The following is a 16,941-nucleotide window of genomic DNA, read 5'->3' on the forward strand; positions in this document are numbered from 1 at the left end:
TGATGTTATCTTAATTTTTTTAGAAGCTTTGATTCCTACAACTTTTTATTTGTTCTTCCAATTTCTTAAACCTTTAACCCATACTTATCCCTTTTACCTCTTGCCACCTCCTTCATGTTTTGTTTATAAAACCCACCTCACAACCTTCTTCTTTCTTCATATCCTCTTCTGTTTTGTTATCATCTTCTTTCTCTTTATTTTCATGGCTCGTCCTTTTTGAATAATATTGCTCACCAAATGGAAAGTGTTTCTATCAGTGAAGATCCTATTAGGAGAAGAGTGATTATGCATTCTAACACTGCTATCTTAGCTGGAATTAGGGATTGGCAGTTTAGTCTTGCTGGTAAGCTTTATGCTCCGGGGGTTATGTCTTGGTAGGATGCTGAACGTGCAACTAAATTTATTTGGCCTCATCTTCGAAGACACAATCAATGGTTTGTCCAGGTGCGTGGTTTAGAACCAAATATTTTTGTTATCAAGTTTAAAATTTCACAAGATAAAGATGCAATTTTATTTGGTGGAGCTTGGAACCTTGATGGTCATTTGATTGTTTTAAAGGATTGGAATCCCACTATGGATTATCATCTACTGGATTTTTCGGTTTCTCCTTTTTGGTTAGAGTATAAATATCTTTTACCTGAATTCACCTATGCTGATATTCTTCGAATGTTTGGTAATATTGTTGGGGAAGTTAGAGTTATAGAACCAGATGGTGTGAACCCTCCTACATCCTCTAAGTATAGAGCTCTTGTTCTCATTAATGTTAACACTCCCCTTATTACTGGTATAACTACTGCTAATGCTGCTGGTGTAACTAGGTGGATTGTTTTTTTTTTATGAAAAACAGCCATATCGTCTTTGTCCTGAATGTAAAGTTCCTAATCATGAAGAGATTGACTGTGATAATATGACTCATACCCGTCATGAGATGGAAGAAATTGTTCGTGGTTTTGGTTTTGTAGATCCCATTTTGCCTCCTCAAAGGAATCCTGAGCAAGAAGCACAACTCTTTCTACAACATGGATCTCAGAGGCGTGATAGACTACGACAACCTATTGAACAACAGCCTAGACCCTTTGATGGTATGCGCCTTTCAATCTTCTCGGCCACTGATTCAGGTTCTGGTGCTTCCTCTTCATATCAAAATCAAGCTCAGCCCTCTTCTTCTTTGAGACCATCTTATACTATGACTAGTGACGGTGCTAGTACTAGTGGTGTTAAGAAAATATATCGTCGTACACCTATTTTGGTTATAACTTCTGAGCCGCATATTCCTGATGCTGATTTGGATGACAATGTGGTTACTTCTCAAGTGGATGATATTGTCTCTGTTGAAGATGATACCACTGCTTCAGCCATAGATAATGTTTGGGACATTGCTGCAGCCTCTGCTTATAATGCACAGAATCATACTGATGCATGGCAACAAGTGATTGTCAAAACTTATCCTTCTTTATTCATTGTTGCTTTGTTTTTTCTTTTGTTGTTTTCTTGCAGTCTTTTTTTGAATTTCTCTGTTATTACCGTCATGAAAATTCTTTCCTGGAACTGTCAAGGTATAGGTAACCCTCATACCCGTGATTATCTTCATTTCTGTTTGACCAACAATGACCCAGATATTTTATTTCTTGTGTGAAACCAAAGCTCAGTCTAATAATATGAGATTTTATCTTTCTAATACTAAATATCCTCATTACTGGTTTCATCCCTCTTTGGGTCTCTCTGGAGGTATCTCTCTTGGCTGGAAAAATGGAATTGATATTGAAATCATGCATACAGCCTCTAAAAATATCCATGCTATTGTCCATACTCATGATAATAATATGGATTTCTTGATAACCTTCATGTATGGTGCTCATGATGATACAGAAAATGCCAACCAGTGGCAATATCTTATTAATATGCATTTGTTTGTTGATCTTCCTTGGGTTCTTCTAGGTGATTTAATTTTCACCATGCATGACTCCGAAACACATAGCTCTAGTGTCACTCATCCTCATCATGCTAGACATGTTAGAAATTTTGTTCGGCAACTAGGTCTCATTGACTTAGGTTACTCAGGAGCTGACACAACTTGGTCAAATCATCGTAGTGGAGATGATCATGTCTCTGCTCGTCTAGATAGAGCTTTAGTGAATAATCGCTGGATCAACCACTACACAAATGCACATCTTCAACATTTAGTACCTGTTGCTTCGGATCACAACCCGATTTTGCTACATACAGTTCCTTCTGCTACAAAACATTCTCCTTTTAAACTCTACAAGTGTTGGTTTAAAATGGATTCTTGTACTGATACTATTGAATGCAGCTGGCAGCAACGATTTTCGAGGTCTCCTTCGTTTCAGTTTTCTAGTAAATTAAAACTAACCTGAACTCAGCTGCAGATATGGAAACGACTTTCTTTTGGAAACATCGATAATAACCTTCAAAATATTCAGAAGCAACTACAATTTTGCTATGACCGCAATTTGCCTTCTTCTCATCCTCAAGTTAAGCATCTAAGCTCTTCCTTGCAGCAATGGCTTTTGATTCAAAAAGAGTTCTTCATGCAAAAAACATGTGATAAAGTTCTTGAAGCAGATAGAAACACTTCTTATTTTCACTCGATAGTCAATTACAATAAGAGAAGGTCAACTATCAATTCCATCCAGGGTCCCTTGGGCATTTGGTTTGATAGCAGAAGTGATATTGAAGATATACTTACTAACCATTTTAAGAATATTGCTACTTCTTCTAAGCCTCAGATTAATAACGAGATTCTGCAGCTTTTTCAACCTTGTGTTTCCGAAATACAGAACAATTTCCTTATCCAGGTGCCTCATGCTCAAGAAATAAAGGATGTGGTATTTAAAATCAAGCCTTGGGCTTATCCGGGTAATGATGGGTTCCAAGCTGGATTTTATCAACATTGTTGGGATGTTGTTGGCACTGAGGTAATCTCCATGGTTCAATAATTTTTCACTCATAAACATATGCTCAAAGCCATCAATCATACATATCAGGTTTTAATCCCTAAAATTTCAAACCCAAAAACACCTGCTGATTACAGACCCATAAGTCTATGCAATGTTAGCTATAAAATTATTTCTAAAATTTTAGCTAACCGTCTTAAACCCCTTCTTCCTGATATTATCTCTCATACTCAAACTGCCTTTGTTGCAGGAAGACATATCCATGACAATATCATTATTTCTCATGAGATTTTGTTTAGTATGAAACGTAAAAAGATTAAGAAGGCTTTGGTTGGTTTGAAATTAGACATGTCGAAAGCTTTCGACAGGGTTGAATGGTCATTTCTGCTTTCCATCTTTCAGAAATTGGGTTATCATAATGATTGGATTAGTTTAATAGAGCAGTGTATTTCTACTTCAAATATTTCCATTCTTATCAATGGCAGTCCTTCTTCAATTTTTTCTCCGACTCGGGGTATTCGTCAAGGAGACCTGTTGTCTCCTTTTTTATTTCTTTTTGTCATGGAAGCTTTTTCTAGACTTTTGCAGCTTAATGTGGACTCTGGTTGTCTTTCAGGGATTAGAATTAATCATCACTGCCCTTTAATTAATCATCTGTTCTTCGCGGATGATTGTTTGTTATTTTTTGAAGCTGATTCTACTCAAATGCAGCATCTTCAACACTTGCTTCATATATTTGGACAAGCTTCAGGTCAGGTGATAAATATGCAGAAATCAACCTTATTTTTTGGCAAGCACACTTATAATTCTCATAAGTCTAATATCACTGGTATTCTTGGTATGAAATTTATGGGACTTGGCAAAAAATACTTGGGTATACCTCTTCTGCTGCATAGATCCATACATAAGAACTGTCAGGGTGTTATTGATAACATGAATAATAGATTGCAGGGCTGGCAGAAAAAAATTGTGAATCAAGCAGGAAGAACTACTCAGGTTAATTCTGTTCTAAGCTCTATGGGTTTGTATCAAATGCAGGTTTTCAAACTACCTGAAGCAACTTTTCAACAAATGGAAAGAATTCAGAGAAGCTATTGGTGGAACAGTTACATCAAGCCACGTTCTCAAAAGTACATTTCTTGGAGAAAGGTAAGTTTACCTAAAAGGCTAGGTGGTTTAGGACTTAAAAATTTATGCAACTATAACTTAGCTTTTCTTGCGAAACTAGCTTGGCAACTGTTACATAACCAAGATGCTTTATGGGCGAAGTTGTTGAAAGGTAAACATTTTCCTCATCATGACATGCGTTTCTTCCCTCCACCGGTTAACTTAAATTCAAGTTGGATTTGGCAAAGTATCTCTATTGGGCTCGAGATTGTGTTGAAAAATGCTAAATGGCAAGTTGGTAATGGAGCTCATATCAACATATGGACTTCTAACTGGATTCCTTCTCTGAATTCTGCTTTACAGGACTGGGGTGATTTGAATACTTCTAACTATCAGTTGGTTTCTGATCTTATAGATACTGATACTGAACAATGGAATGTGTCGCTTCTTCGCCTTCTCTTTACAGCTGATCAAGTGAACTCCATTTTAACCATTCCCATTCAGTTAGATCAAGAGGATAAATTAATCTGGCCCTTTACAACCACTGGTATTTTTACTACTGCCTCAACTTATAAGATATTGTGTGATAAAGATATCCTAACAGATAACTCCATGGGTTTATATCAACATTTTTGGTTATCTTTTTGGAAGTTGAAAGTACCTTACAAGTTTCAGATTTTCCTGTGGAGAGCTATTCACAATGCTGTTCCAGTCAAAGAAATAATTTTCACCCATGTGCATAATGCTGATTTACACTGTGTACTTTGCAACCACAATCAAATGGAAGATCTGGACCATCTATTACTTCATTGCCCTTTCTCTAGGGCAATATGGCAGTATTTTTTACCTCATCAGTTTCACTTTATTTTGCAGCACTCTTCTCTCTTATCTTGGATTCAGACTTGGCAACTCAAAGACTCCATCATCAACATCCAGAAGTCCCCTGAGATTGTTCACTTAGATATATGCATCATGCATTTCATATGGAAGCTTCGATGTAGTGTTGTTTTTAACAATACCACTCCCAACCATAACTCTGTAGTCCATCAGGTCACTTCATACATTCTCTAGCATCATCTAGGAAACACTACTGCTAACTGCAATCATCCTAATGTTCATAATAAGCTTTTACATCATAAATGGGAACCTCCTCCTTTGCAGTACCTAAAAATTAATATCGATGCTTCTTATAATTCTAGTTCTTTGTTAGCTGGTATTGGAATTATAGTTCGGAACTCTACAGAGGCATATGTCATGGGAAGGGGAGCCTTGAGAAGAGCTAGTAATGCTCAACAGGCCGAAGCATGGGCAATGTTGGAGGCTATGCAACTGGCAGATTCAAATGGTTGGTCTCATGTGATTTTTGAATCTGATAATCTGGGAATTTGTTCTTTTCTTCAACAACAATCTTCTCTTTGTCACTGGCAGAGTATGCCTCTTCTGTGAAAATGTGTAAACATATGTAATATTAATCCTGGTTGGCCTTGTAGTTTTGTGTATAGGTCTGGTAATAAAGCTGCAGATGCAATAGCGAAGGAAGCTTATAAACATAATCTATGTGGAGATTGGTGGTTTCATCCACCTCCTTTGTTAATTCCCTACATAAATTGTGATGTATCAATTACTCATGTTTAATATAAGTTCTTTCCTTGGTTAAAAAAAAAACTTCTAGGCCACCATTTTTATCTTCAGTACCTAAGAGAGCATTAAAATCTCCTATAAAGAAAACATGTTCATTTAAGGGAGCATTGGTCTGTTGACATTGTTGTTCCCAAAAAACTTGTATTAAGCTACTATTAGCTTCACCATACATGAAATGAATATGACAGGTCTTAGAATGGATGATTTCAGTGGATGTGACATAGATGCCCCTCATACTGGATGAAACAATATTGAGATGAACTTCCTTCTTCCAAGCAAGAGCAATACCACCACTTATACCAACACTAGGGACGTTAAAAGTACAAGTGAATCCCATATTTCTTAATTTTCTAGCAGCCATATCTTTGTTCATTTTTGTTTCAGAGAGAAAAATGATGTCAGGGTTAACATTCCTACATAGTAAGCTAAGTTCCTTATTAGCATATTTTCCCCCCCAAAAACCTCTAATATTCCAAGCAATCAGATTGATATTATTGATAGGGTTATGATTTATGGTATTTTCTGCAATATCAATTAAAGGGGTTGGGTGAGGATGGTTTACCCGAGTGGTAGAGTCATATCCACCACCAAGAGAAGCACTGATATCATCACCACTTTAAGAAGCATTTTGGGAAGAATCGAGACTAGAAGTAGCAGCATTGAGAAGAGAATTATTGCGGACACCATTGTTGTTTGGGGAATTGTCAGCAGGTACATTATAACTCCCATAAGAATTAATTACTGGTTGGGTATTGAAAGAACATGTAGAAAGGTCAATAATAGATAATTCCCCTAGCTCAGTAATAGGAGGACACAGTTGAGAATAATCAGGATCAATATTGTCTTGTTCTTTAGGAATAACCACTATACTAGCAAAACTAGAGTTAGCTCTTGTACATTTCCTCAAATCATCCATGGGATTAATCTTCCTTTTGAGATTCGCTAGAGAATCATGCTCAGTAGAATTTAGAGCTTCTCTGGTGACTAATGGGTTGGTATTCGGGACTGCAGCAGTCTTGAATCTTCTTGAAGAGTTGGTAGTACGAATCTGTCCACTAGGAGTTGGCTCAGGACCAGAAGTAGAAGGTTCAATAGTAACATTTTGATTAGTAACATGTTTGAAGATAATTGGTAGACCATTTTCCAGTTGAGTCGATTGTTGTTGAACATGACCGATATCAAAGATCTTTAGAGTTGTAGATCTATTTACAAATGGACACATCTGAAAAGTGTTCGATAGACCCTTTTGAGTAGTGTGCTCCATTTATGTTCAATCTCCTTAGTTTTTCCTTTATTGCATGTATGGATAGCAGGTGATTCAATTTTGGAATCTGGCACAACTTCAGTTTGTTGCATGACAGTAGCAGTAGCAGGGGAGTCTACATGCTTGATTACCGATGGATGAGGCATCATTAGTCTTGGAACAGCGGGGAGAACATACTTGCTACTAGAAGCTGCAAGTTCTTTAATCTTTTTATGCTTAATTTCCAAGCTGAACAATTTTGATCTTTATGATCAAGCACACGACAAGAAGTGCAGAAATATATTGGAACCTTGATATATCTACATTTAATCAGAAATGGTTGAGTTCTACCACTAGTAAAGAGGGGAATGCCCACTGGTAAAGCTTTCTGTACTGGAATTCCGAGGAATACCTTGACATTCTTCTTTAGAGGGTGTTTCCCCTAAGGATCTTGAGCTTCAACAAGTTCACCCATTTTGAAGGTGAGTTTCTGGAGATCTTCAAATTCTGTACACTCATTTGGAATGTTGCATAGAATAAACCACATTATTTCTTCATCAAAATGGAGTTGATGATTAGCTGGAAACCTTCAGTTGTAACAACTTTCAATACCATCAAATAACCACAAACGAACCATGGTCTCTGAGATTTGATTCTGTTGAAATCATCTTCAGCTAAGAAGCGAATGAGAACTCTGTTACGCAAACCGCTGAAAGTAGTGACAGTAGGAGGTTGAGCTAAGGGCCAATTATTGCATATGTAGAACCTGATTGAGGATGTAGGAACCAAAGTTTCACAACATAAATATCCCACCATACACCATTTCCAATTACTATCAGATTCTGCTAGAACCACTTTCTTATCAATGAAGACTGGTTCGACAAGGGTAGATGGTAATGTTAATTTCTCAGCCATTTGAGCAGAAAGGGTTTGAATATCTTGGTCCAAGTTTTGAGTGTTTTCTGTTGAGTTTGGGATTCCATCAGGTAAGAGAATTGGATATATATGAATATAGTTTGATTGAGATCAGTGTTCCAAGTAACTATTATAAAATACAGTTGTAGAGAAAAGAATATCTTGTTGGTACTATACTGATATTGATCATAGATAATATGAACAAAAAAAGGCATGAGGTGTTTATTTGTTTATGTATTTGAACCTGAAAAAGGGAATGAGAAGACTGTTGACCATTATCTGGTAAGGTTTCAGGAGAAAATTGGTGTAAGGTAGTTGTTGGTGTACTGCAGAGACTGTGTTTGGGTAGAGGTTTATCATATGGGGTGTCACTTTCATATCCATGCTTTTTGGATGCCAACAGATTTGAGATATTCACGTGAGTTTGATAAGTGAGGACAAACCCAATAATACATTGTTAGCTTTCCTTGGGTAGAGGAGGGTGGTAAGGCCTAATGAAGTCTGTGGTAGGTGGATATTTAATGGGTTTGTCTTTTTTTCGATGGACATAGGTATGGTAGTACAAACTACCAAATGTAATAATGGAAGTAGGGAAGTAGAAGGGATAGTAAAGATGGGAATGAGGGGTAAATTTAGGTTGTAGTTGATGGATTTGAAGGGTTTGTTGTGGTTCAATAGATGGCATAGAATTGGTTTTAGAACTAGTAACCCATCTGGCAGACATGCCCCAGACCGCAATGGTGCCTCTCGACTGGTGCTGCATTCTTCTAGTCTGCATAAAACACAAAATTTTAATTAGACCCCAAAATACTTTGTAGAAGTTAGATGACCTACCAATGCACCACTTTAAGGAAGTTCCATGAGAATTTATGGGTAATGAAGAGGTTAGGTGTTGAAAATAGGGATTTATAGGGTAATTATAATGAGGAAGTTGGATGGAGTACGCATGGCTTTGAAGGGGCGTGAGTAACCAAGCGACGGGACTGATAACCAAAGGCCATAAATGGCAGTTAATGAATGCATTTTTTCCTTTAAAAGGATAGTTTTGTGTGGGATTAGCATAACCATTAACAATTTTACCAGAAGAAACAAAAATTAGATATAGGATCTCTAAGTATGGCAAGTTCCAGTAACCCCATTCCGACCATTGCTGCACCTTCTGATCAATACCAATTAGCCAAAGCTCAAGCTTTTTCACTTCCAATGGATGAATTACAACGATTGAGAGATGAATTTCAAAGTGAGATAAACAGGCGTGCAAGTGAAGAGGCACAACGACTAAGAGAGGAGGATGAGAAAAAAAGAAGGGAAGAAGAAGAAACTGAGTCACTCTATTGTGCATGGTTACCGCATCATTTCGCACGAGTTGATCGGAAGGAGGATGAGCAATCAGAAAGGTATCAGAAAGGTCTCAAGTATGGTAGTGCGACTGAAAGTGACTCTGAGGGAGGATCTGATGCAGGATTTGAGTACCCCTTAGAAGAGATAAATACCAGTGAGGATGATTATGTTGCTGCTGAAGATAAGAGAAAGATGGAAAAATATCTTGATTGGAAGTTACAAAGGCGTTTTGAGTTTGAGAGAGCCAATCCCAAGATATTTGCCAGGACCATGCATGAAGGAGAACCCAGGGTTGAGAAGAGATATCCTGTGATAATTCACCCTCGAGTTGCTCATTCCATCAATTCCAATGAGGAACTTCCTGAAGCGTCCAGTGATGAAGAAGATGATGAAAGTTCGTCATTAGGAGATAGTGATACATCCCCTGCTTCATCGGGTAGCAGCTGCAGTGAACGATATGAAGAGGATGAGGAAGACTGGAGTTACGATGATGAGGACTATTAAAGTTCTCTTCTGGGGTATAGAAGGAAGCCAAGTTTTCAGACTTTGAAAATTTTTTGATTATGATTAACAAGTTTTTTTCCCAAATGGCTGCCTCTATGCTTACTCCTTGTCTTTTGAATTTTGTTAATGGTGTTGGTAAACAGTATTTTGGTGGTGATTGCTTTTCGGCTGGTTTTGGTAAGTGAAATTTTTGCTTCTTTTTGTGGATAACAGCCAATGATATTGCTTTTTGTGAAGTTGATAATGGTGGGTAAATGTTTGTTTAAATCAGTGATGTCTTGGTACTGGGATATGTGATTGTAAATTGGGTGACAGTTATCGAAATATAGTTCTGTAAGAAATACAGACGGGGTTGGGATATGTTTGAAGTTTTTTTTGGTACTTTGGATGTTGTATTTGGTATTTTGAATGCTAGTAATGATGAATGTAGTTTTCTGAATGTATTTATTTTTGAATCTAGTAATGGAGAAACACAAATTGATAACAAGAACAATGGAAAATCTTAGTAAACTGTTAATGATTGAGCAGGGGTCCAGGAATTGCTATGAAAATCACTAAATTGCATCTGAGAAGATCTTGAGAAAATATGATGTCACTATGACTAATCAGAGCAAATGACCTTTTACGGCCTCATTTATCTCTGTGAAGTTGTTTGCTCCCCTAAAGTGAAATTAGTTTTATGAATATTGTTCTTGAGGTGTTGTTTATGTTTTTATCAACAATGATTTTTTTATTTTATTTTTGCTTTCGATTTGATTTGAAAATTAAAATTTTTTTTTCTTTTAAATACATATAACATTGGTCCTTAGAACTACAAAAAAAAAAAAAAAAAAAGTCCCTAGAACTACACCTAAGTAGTTTAGCCTAGAATTTATGCTATTACAAAGGTTCAATTCCAACCTCCCCTGAAGATAAAATGATTTCAAATCATGTTAAAATTTAATTTCTTGAGAAGAATGATAATTAGCAAGGGCGAGTCCTATAAGTTGATGAAATGAACAAATTTTTCCATGTTGAGCCAGTGGAAAAAATGGATTGACAAATGTCCTACATTTGAGCACTAAGGTCATATAGATATTGCTCGGCTTAGTAATGGCTGAGCGGTAATGCCATCTCCTACCAGTGATCCAGTAATTTCGATAATGTCGCCAACGAACATACCATCCAACTACTAATATTCAAATTCTTACATATATATTCAATCTAACCTCAGTTCAACTGACACCTTCGATACACCTTTAATCTCACATAAGTTTTTTATAGTCAAACAAATCTTTTTTCATCCCAGAATAATAATCTGAAATATGTTGGTACTTCACAAATCGGTTATAGAGCTCGTGATCCAAACTCCAAGGTATTCAATAGAGGAATATGAAACATTTTGTAGGATTATTATGTATTTAAAAAAAAAAGTGGATAGGCTAAAGCCGTACCCAAGATCCTACCCAATTCCATCCAGTTGGACTAGTCCCACTGCTTGATCCATCCCCGCCAAACCTCTTTATACACTAATTAGATACAAACCTCTACAGTGGGATCAAACCCCCGACTTCCTCCTTCCTCCTTACACTTGCTTCTGCCGATTGGTGTACAATAAAAACCTGTCAAATTTTGGATAAATTCTCATGAAAAATACTCAAAAGCAACTAATTAACAACCAAAAATCGTAGTTATCAAGGATTGTCAAGTCGTTTCAAAGAATCAACAACGACATGAGTTAATATGTACATAAATGCAAGCCATTAATCCAAGAGGAGGGATAAAAATGATAATTAAACGATAAAGATTATTCAAAATTTTGAATTCAAAAATTGACCTTGTATAATTTGTTGTAATCTTTAACTTATTTTGCTTTGTAAATTGCAACAAAGAGCTTAAGGGGAATGATAAATAAAATTTGATATTTTTTTCTGATACAAAGATTGTTTCCACACCCTTAAGGTGTTCAACAGATTCAACCCTTATTTGTGAGATGATTTTACTATATATCTATACACTCGACAAACTATATTACCATGAATTCAAAGTTTGATCAATAAAATTAATTATAATTGAATGTACTGGTTATTTAAATTTAGTTCGACATTTCAAATTAAAATATTAATTAATTTAATAAAATTTTCATATTCATTTACTATTTATAAAATTAAGTTTCCATTACGTAATTTTAAATAATTAGAATCAAAATTATATTTATTATATTGTTGTTAATTAAGGTCAAAATGGGAAAGTTCTGATAAGGTCACTGTACTAAATTGGAGATGCTTTTATCAATTTCATAAATAGAAGCAATAAAAGGTTTTTATATTAGCGTCCATAGACTTAATAAACCTATTCAAAGAATCGATTTTTGGGAAGAGATTGACAATGTTTGTAGATGTTGTGAGTTTTCTTAGTGCTTAGGTGGTACTTTTGATATCATTTTAGAAATGTAATCAGAAAAAAGTTACAACAAGCTTATTAAAGTCTGAAACAATTCTAAAATTTTATCTTCCAATATGATTTTATTGGTATACCTCTTAAAGATGCAAGATATACTTGGTCAAATGGTCAACCAATCTTGTCATGTAAAGATTTGATAGATTTATGATTTTATTCCTTTAGAATCTCAATTCGCTTTGGTATCTCAACTTGAAAAAGCTTGAACCAACCTTAATCACATTCAAGTCCCTCCAGTTCTAGACAATTCTGATCCTTTTTGGGGCTATAGTTCTTTTTGGTTTGAAATTATGTGGTTCATGGAGAATTATATGGTATAGTGGTAGCAGTCTTTATGTTTTTCAGGTATTCCTAGCACACTGTTTTATGGCTAAAGCTCAAGGATCCAAAGGAGAATCTTAACACATGGAACAAAGTCTATTTTGGTTACATTAAATACTAAATTTAACTCACTTTGTCATAAATTTAGTTCATTGTCATACTTGTTGAAGATAGTATTTTGGATGAAGATTTAGTGGTTGGGAAGTTTGCTTACAAGCTTGAGTTTGAGAGAGTTACTCAGGATTGAGTCCAATTCAAATTTGCTTAAAGAATGAGGCATACAAACACTTATTTATTCACTAACCAGGCATCAAATGGGAGATGATATAACATGATTAGGCAGCTCTATATTGATGGCGTATTTATCTATGACAGATTCAAATTATAGGACCAAGTTGTTGATTTTTACAGCATCGTATTCTTTGAAGGGGAAAAAAAATTAGACCTGCATTGGAAGATATTGTGTTTCGACATTATTAATGTTTTGTCAGATCTTTTGAAAGCAAAAATTTCATAAAAACAAGTTTTATTTTTATAGGCAATAAAGACTTGGGACAAGACAAGGCACCTGGCCCTGATGGTTTCTCTATCAAGTTTTTCTGAAGAGTTGACATTTCATCAAGTCAGACATTATGGGTATTATTTCTGAGTTTTATGAGAAAAGGTGTGCATTGGCACAAGACATAATACAACTTTTATCACTTTCTTTTAAAAATAAATAAATATATTTTTAAGTGAAAAGACGAGGGTACCAAATATACCTCGAACTAAAACTTTTCCACCTATAAGTCCTTTCTCCAAAAGTGATTGTCGATGGACTGAGTCGAGACAATACAACTAATCGGTTCACACTTCGTGTGATTGTCTATGGATACGAGACCGAGACAATACGACAACAAGATAACTTGTATGATTGACTATGGATACAAGATCGAGACAATGCAACAACGAACTATGTTTACTTGATAAATGGTTCGGACTTAACCAAACACAAATAGGATTACTATCAAGTAAATAAGAATTAACGTTTGTGTAATTTACTTTAAATTATAATAACAACAATTATAATTGTGGAAAATAAAAGTAAATGACACGGCAAGATTTTGTTAACGAGGAAACCGCAAATGCAGAAAACCCCAGGGACCTTGTCCAGAATTGAATACTCTCAGGATTACACCGCTATACAAAATCAAACCAACTTCGTATAGTTGAGACCAAGCAACTAAACCTATAGTTCACCTAATTCCGCCTGTATTCCCACGCCTCCGACCTGTAATAAGTCACGTACTTTGAACAATTCCTTTGGCTCGTATTCCAAATAGTAAAGGAACAACAAATCTATTTGGTATCAACTCTTTTCAACCAAGTGATGTGAGTTCGACAAAAGGCTCTTCTGTTTATCTCAATAAACTCCCTTGTCAGGTTCTTAGATCTATCTTATTATCAACTACCAAAGTAATTGTTAAGATTTTGCAATCAATACTTTTAATCACAAAGAATTGTATTGATGCCGATCTACACAACTAATCAATTTAATCTACCACAAGGATAAACCGATTATAGTTGGATCCCTTTTTTTTACCGAAACAAGTATTGTGCACACCAAAGATTATGAACTCAAATCAGAAATCTTCAAAGTCTTATTTGTCTTCAAATCTTCTTAGATCTTCAATAAACACCTGCACACAATCAACTTGAATCGCTTGTGATCAATCACGCACAGAACGGAGTCTGTTAACAATGGATTATCACAAGACGTCTTTAGATATACAAACAATCTAAAGATCCCCGTCGAAATTTCAATCTAGTTTGAGTGAATTTTATATCAGAAGAGAAGATTCTCAAGCATAAACAAACTAGGTGAAATCAAAGTTCAACCACCGTTAGTCAATCAAATCAATCGAAAACAAAAGATAAACCGCAATTATATAGTTTCCCACCAACGGTACTAATAGAGCTTCTCAATCCCAAAGAAGTCTTTAAACTACGCGGCCGTAAGAGATTTCGCCTAATTAGGTTACTCTCCTTTCCGAATAGGAGGCTTCACCAGTAGCAACACAACTGAGATAGTTTTGCTGTCTCTGAGATTAGTTTGCTCGAAATGCAAACTTTGATATTTATAGACCAAGGAAGTTTGAACACCAAATAATTTCCAAAACCGAAAATATTCTCAAGATATGCAATATATTCCAGATTTGGTTTCCATAATACCTGGAAATGCTTTATCCAAATAATGACCGAAAATCTCTTAGAAAATCTCCAACTAGCAAATGCATATTACTAATTTTCATTGTCCAAAAATAAAATTAAAAACCTTAAATAAAAGATTCGCAGTTTATTATATTCGATCCGAAATTTTCTTCCTTTAGCTATTAAGGAATATCTTTAATAATTAAAGATAAGCGTTACTACACATGTTCAAAGTATGTCAACATCTTTACTTTGTAAGTCCTCTTTCATACTTACAATCTTGAAACCGATTTTCCACACTTCCAAAAAAGTTTAGAATTGGTTCATCTGACTTTTAAGAACTACGTGATTGATCAAGAACACTCAATCACCAAACATGGGTTTCACGGTTCTACCAAAACAAGTTTCGGTTCTACCTCCATGTGAGTACTTTGCATAGTCACGCTAGTTACCAAAATTCAGTTAACTAGGTACTAGGATCGGTTCCCCACATATATATGGTATCTAACTTGTACTTGCTGCACATGTCCATAGGATCAGTTGCCCTTTGCCTAAAAATGTGTTGGACATGTCCATAGGATCGGTTCCCCTTTCTGCTAAAAACTTGTTGCACCTCATACAAGGATCGATTCTCCTTTGTGATAGGTTGCACCTCTTACTAGGATCGGTTCCCCTTTACCCAGAGTCGGTCATACCAATAACACTAAATCGATCATACCATCTCAGGTGATTACTTAAGATTGGTTTCACTAATAAAAGTCATACCAATACAAAAGTCAGGCCTTTGTGAATAATTTTACCAGGAACATAAACAAGTCTTGAGCGGTTATACTAATCACACATATTGGTAGTTCAAAAGATATGCAATGAATAACAATACCAATAATGCCTGGAGAGTTCTCTTTGGATTCACAAAACAAGTTCATGAATTTAATTCTTTAAAACAAATGTAAAACATTGTTTCCTAGGATGAAATCTTCACCTTATACCCATACATAATCACAATAGCATTCAAACAATTATGTCGATGTCTTATCTACAAAGTTTAATGGTTAAACAATAAACCTCGTATTGTATTCCTTAATACTATGTCTAACTAGAGTATAATCATTCATGCTTCACAGTTTTGTTTTCAATATGCACGACTTGAAAGATACGTTAAGGAATGAAACAGTTCAAGTCAAATATCACTAACCTCGAGTAAAAGGATGATGTTGTCGTTGTAGATCCTTACTCCTTCACTTCTTCAATTCTTCGCAATACTTGTAATGTCTCATATCCTAATACTTTCAAGCTAACCTATACGAAGTTGACTCTAGTACATAATCAAGCGACTCTTAAAATGAGTTTTGGCTCACTAAAATATGACAACCAAACTTGAGATACCAACGCTTGGTGGGTTCAACCGAGCTGTGCTCTAACAATCTCCCCCTTTGTCAATTTTAGTGACAAAATTCTTACATCATATGGATAAACAAATTACAAGAATTTATTAGACATACGCTTGATTCCTTAATTAAATAGCACAATAACCTGTATACATTCAATCCATAAGTGCCGCTGTTGATATTATAATAACAAAGCTAATACTCCCCCTAAAGGTAAGATAGGTAGATTTTATCAATCCACATGTCTTTGTTATTCCTTTGTAGTCCATATAACTACAAGTATCATATGATATACTACTCCCCCTTAGTCTATGCTTTTACTCTTTCGTTAGATAAATGTTTAAGCACCAATGTCTTTTCCCTTAGTGATACCAATCAATATAAATCAATACCAGTATCACTTATTTACTCCATATATTTCTCCCCTTTTTGTCACAAAATGACAAAGAAACGAAAAAATAAAGGACAAACCGAAAGGATCTTACAAATCTCAAAAGACTTGCAACCTATAGAGTTAAGCACGAGGGTTCCACACACAATTATTGATAACCAATATCAAAACCGAAACTACAAAGTAATTTTATTTTGATATGTTACCAAGAAAACAATTGCACGAAGCAATTTTCCCTAATAGTTTAGCAAACCAAAAATCGACTAAGCACCTTAGTTCCTTTGCTAAACCTATTGTACAAATAAAATCTCTTGTTCGATAATACCAAAATAAAGATAACTCTATTTTTCTCATCAGGTTCTAATTATCCATATAACTTAGACCTTTAAATTTTAAACAAGACAAGTACTAGGTTAGTTAACTAGCATTTCTTGTTAAGGCATTCGATTAGACTTGAATAACCGAAACCTCCACTTTGATAAGTCTAACTAAGATTAGAATTAACTTAGTTTCTCTTATCCGGAATCGAATTTGACTAAACAATTC

General features: G+C 35.3%; 2 protein-coding genes across 2 annotated transcripts; both read left to right on the forward strand.

The window, feature by feature from the left end:
* Positions 1-237: 237 nt before the first annotated feature.
* LOC113291761 lies at positions 238-5,468 on the forward strand. The gene is made up of 7 exons (XM_026541257.1): positions 238-343; positions 620-762; positions 848-1,429; positions 1,617-2,225; positions 2,388-2,936; positions 3,006-5,072; positions 5,184-5,468. The coding sequence occupies exons 1-7, from the start codon at positions 238-240 to the stop codon at positions 5,466-5,468; spliced, it is 4,341 nt and encodes a 1,446-aa protein (XP_026397042.1).
* A 3,469-nt stretch (positions 5,469-8,937) lies between these two features.
* On the forward strand, positions 8,938-9,666 carry LOC113291763. The gene has a single exon (XM_026541258.1). It carries the CDS (start codon positions 8,938-8,940, stop codon positions 9,664-9,666), a length of 729 nt encoding a protein of 242 aa, XP_026397043.1.
* The last annotated feature ends 7,275 nt before the right edge of the window (positions 9,667-16,941 follow it).

The sequence above is a fragment of the Papaver somniferum genome, chromosome 6 (genome assembly GCF_003573695.1).
Source record: "Papaver somniferum cultivar HN1 chromosome 6, ASM357369v1, whole genome shotgun sequence".
In the NCBI taxonomy this organism is placed as follows: Eukaryota; Viridiplantae; Streptophyta; class Magnoliopsida; order Ranunculales; family Papaveraceae; genus Papaver; species Papaver somniferum.

Excerpts from the sequence above, each read along its gene's own strand:
- LOC113291761 (XM_026541257.1), top strand. The coding sequence starts at position 238 with ATGGAAAGTGTTTCTATCAGTGAAGATCCTATTAGGAGAAGAGTGATT. Across the intron at positions 1,430-1,616 it reads ATACTGATGCATGGCAACAA|ATATTTTATTTCTTGTGTGA; the intron begins GTGATTGTCAAA and ends ACAATGACCCAG. Across the intron at positions 2,937-3,005 it reads GGGATGTTGTTGGCACTGAG|GTTTTAATCCCTAAAATTTC; the intron begins GTAATCTCCATG and ends CATACATATCAG.
- LOC113291763 (XM_026541258.1), top strand. The coding sequence starts at position 8,938 with ATGGCAAGTTCCAGTAACCCCATTCCGACCATTGCTGCACCTTCTGAT.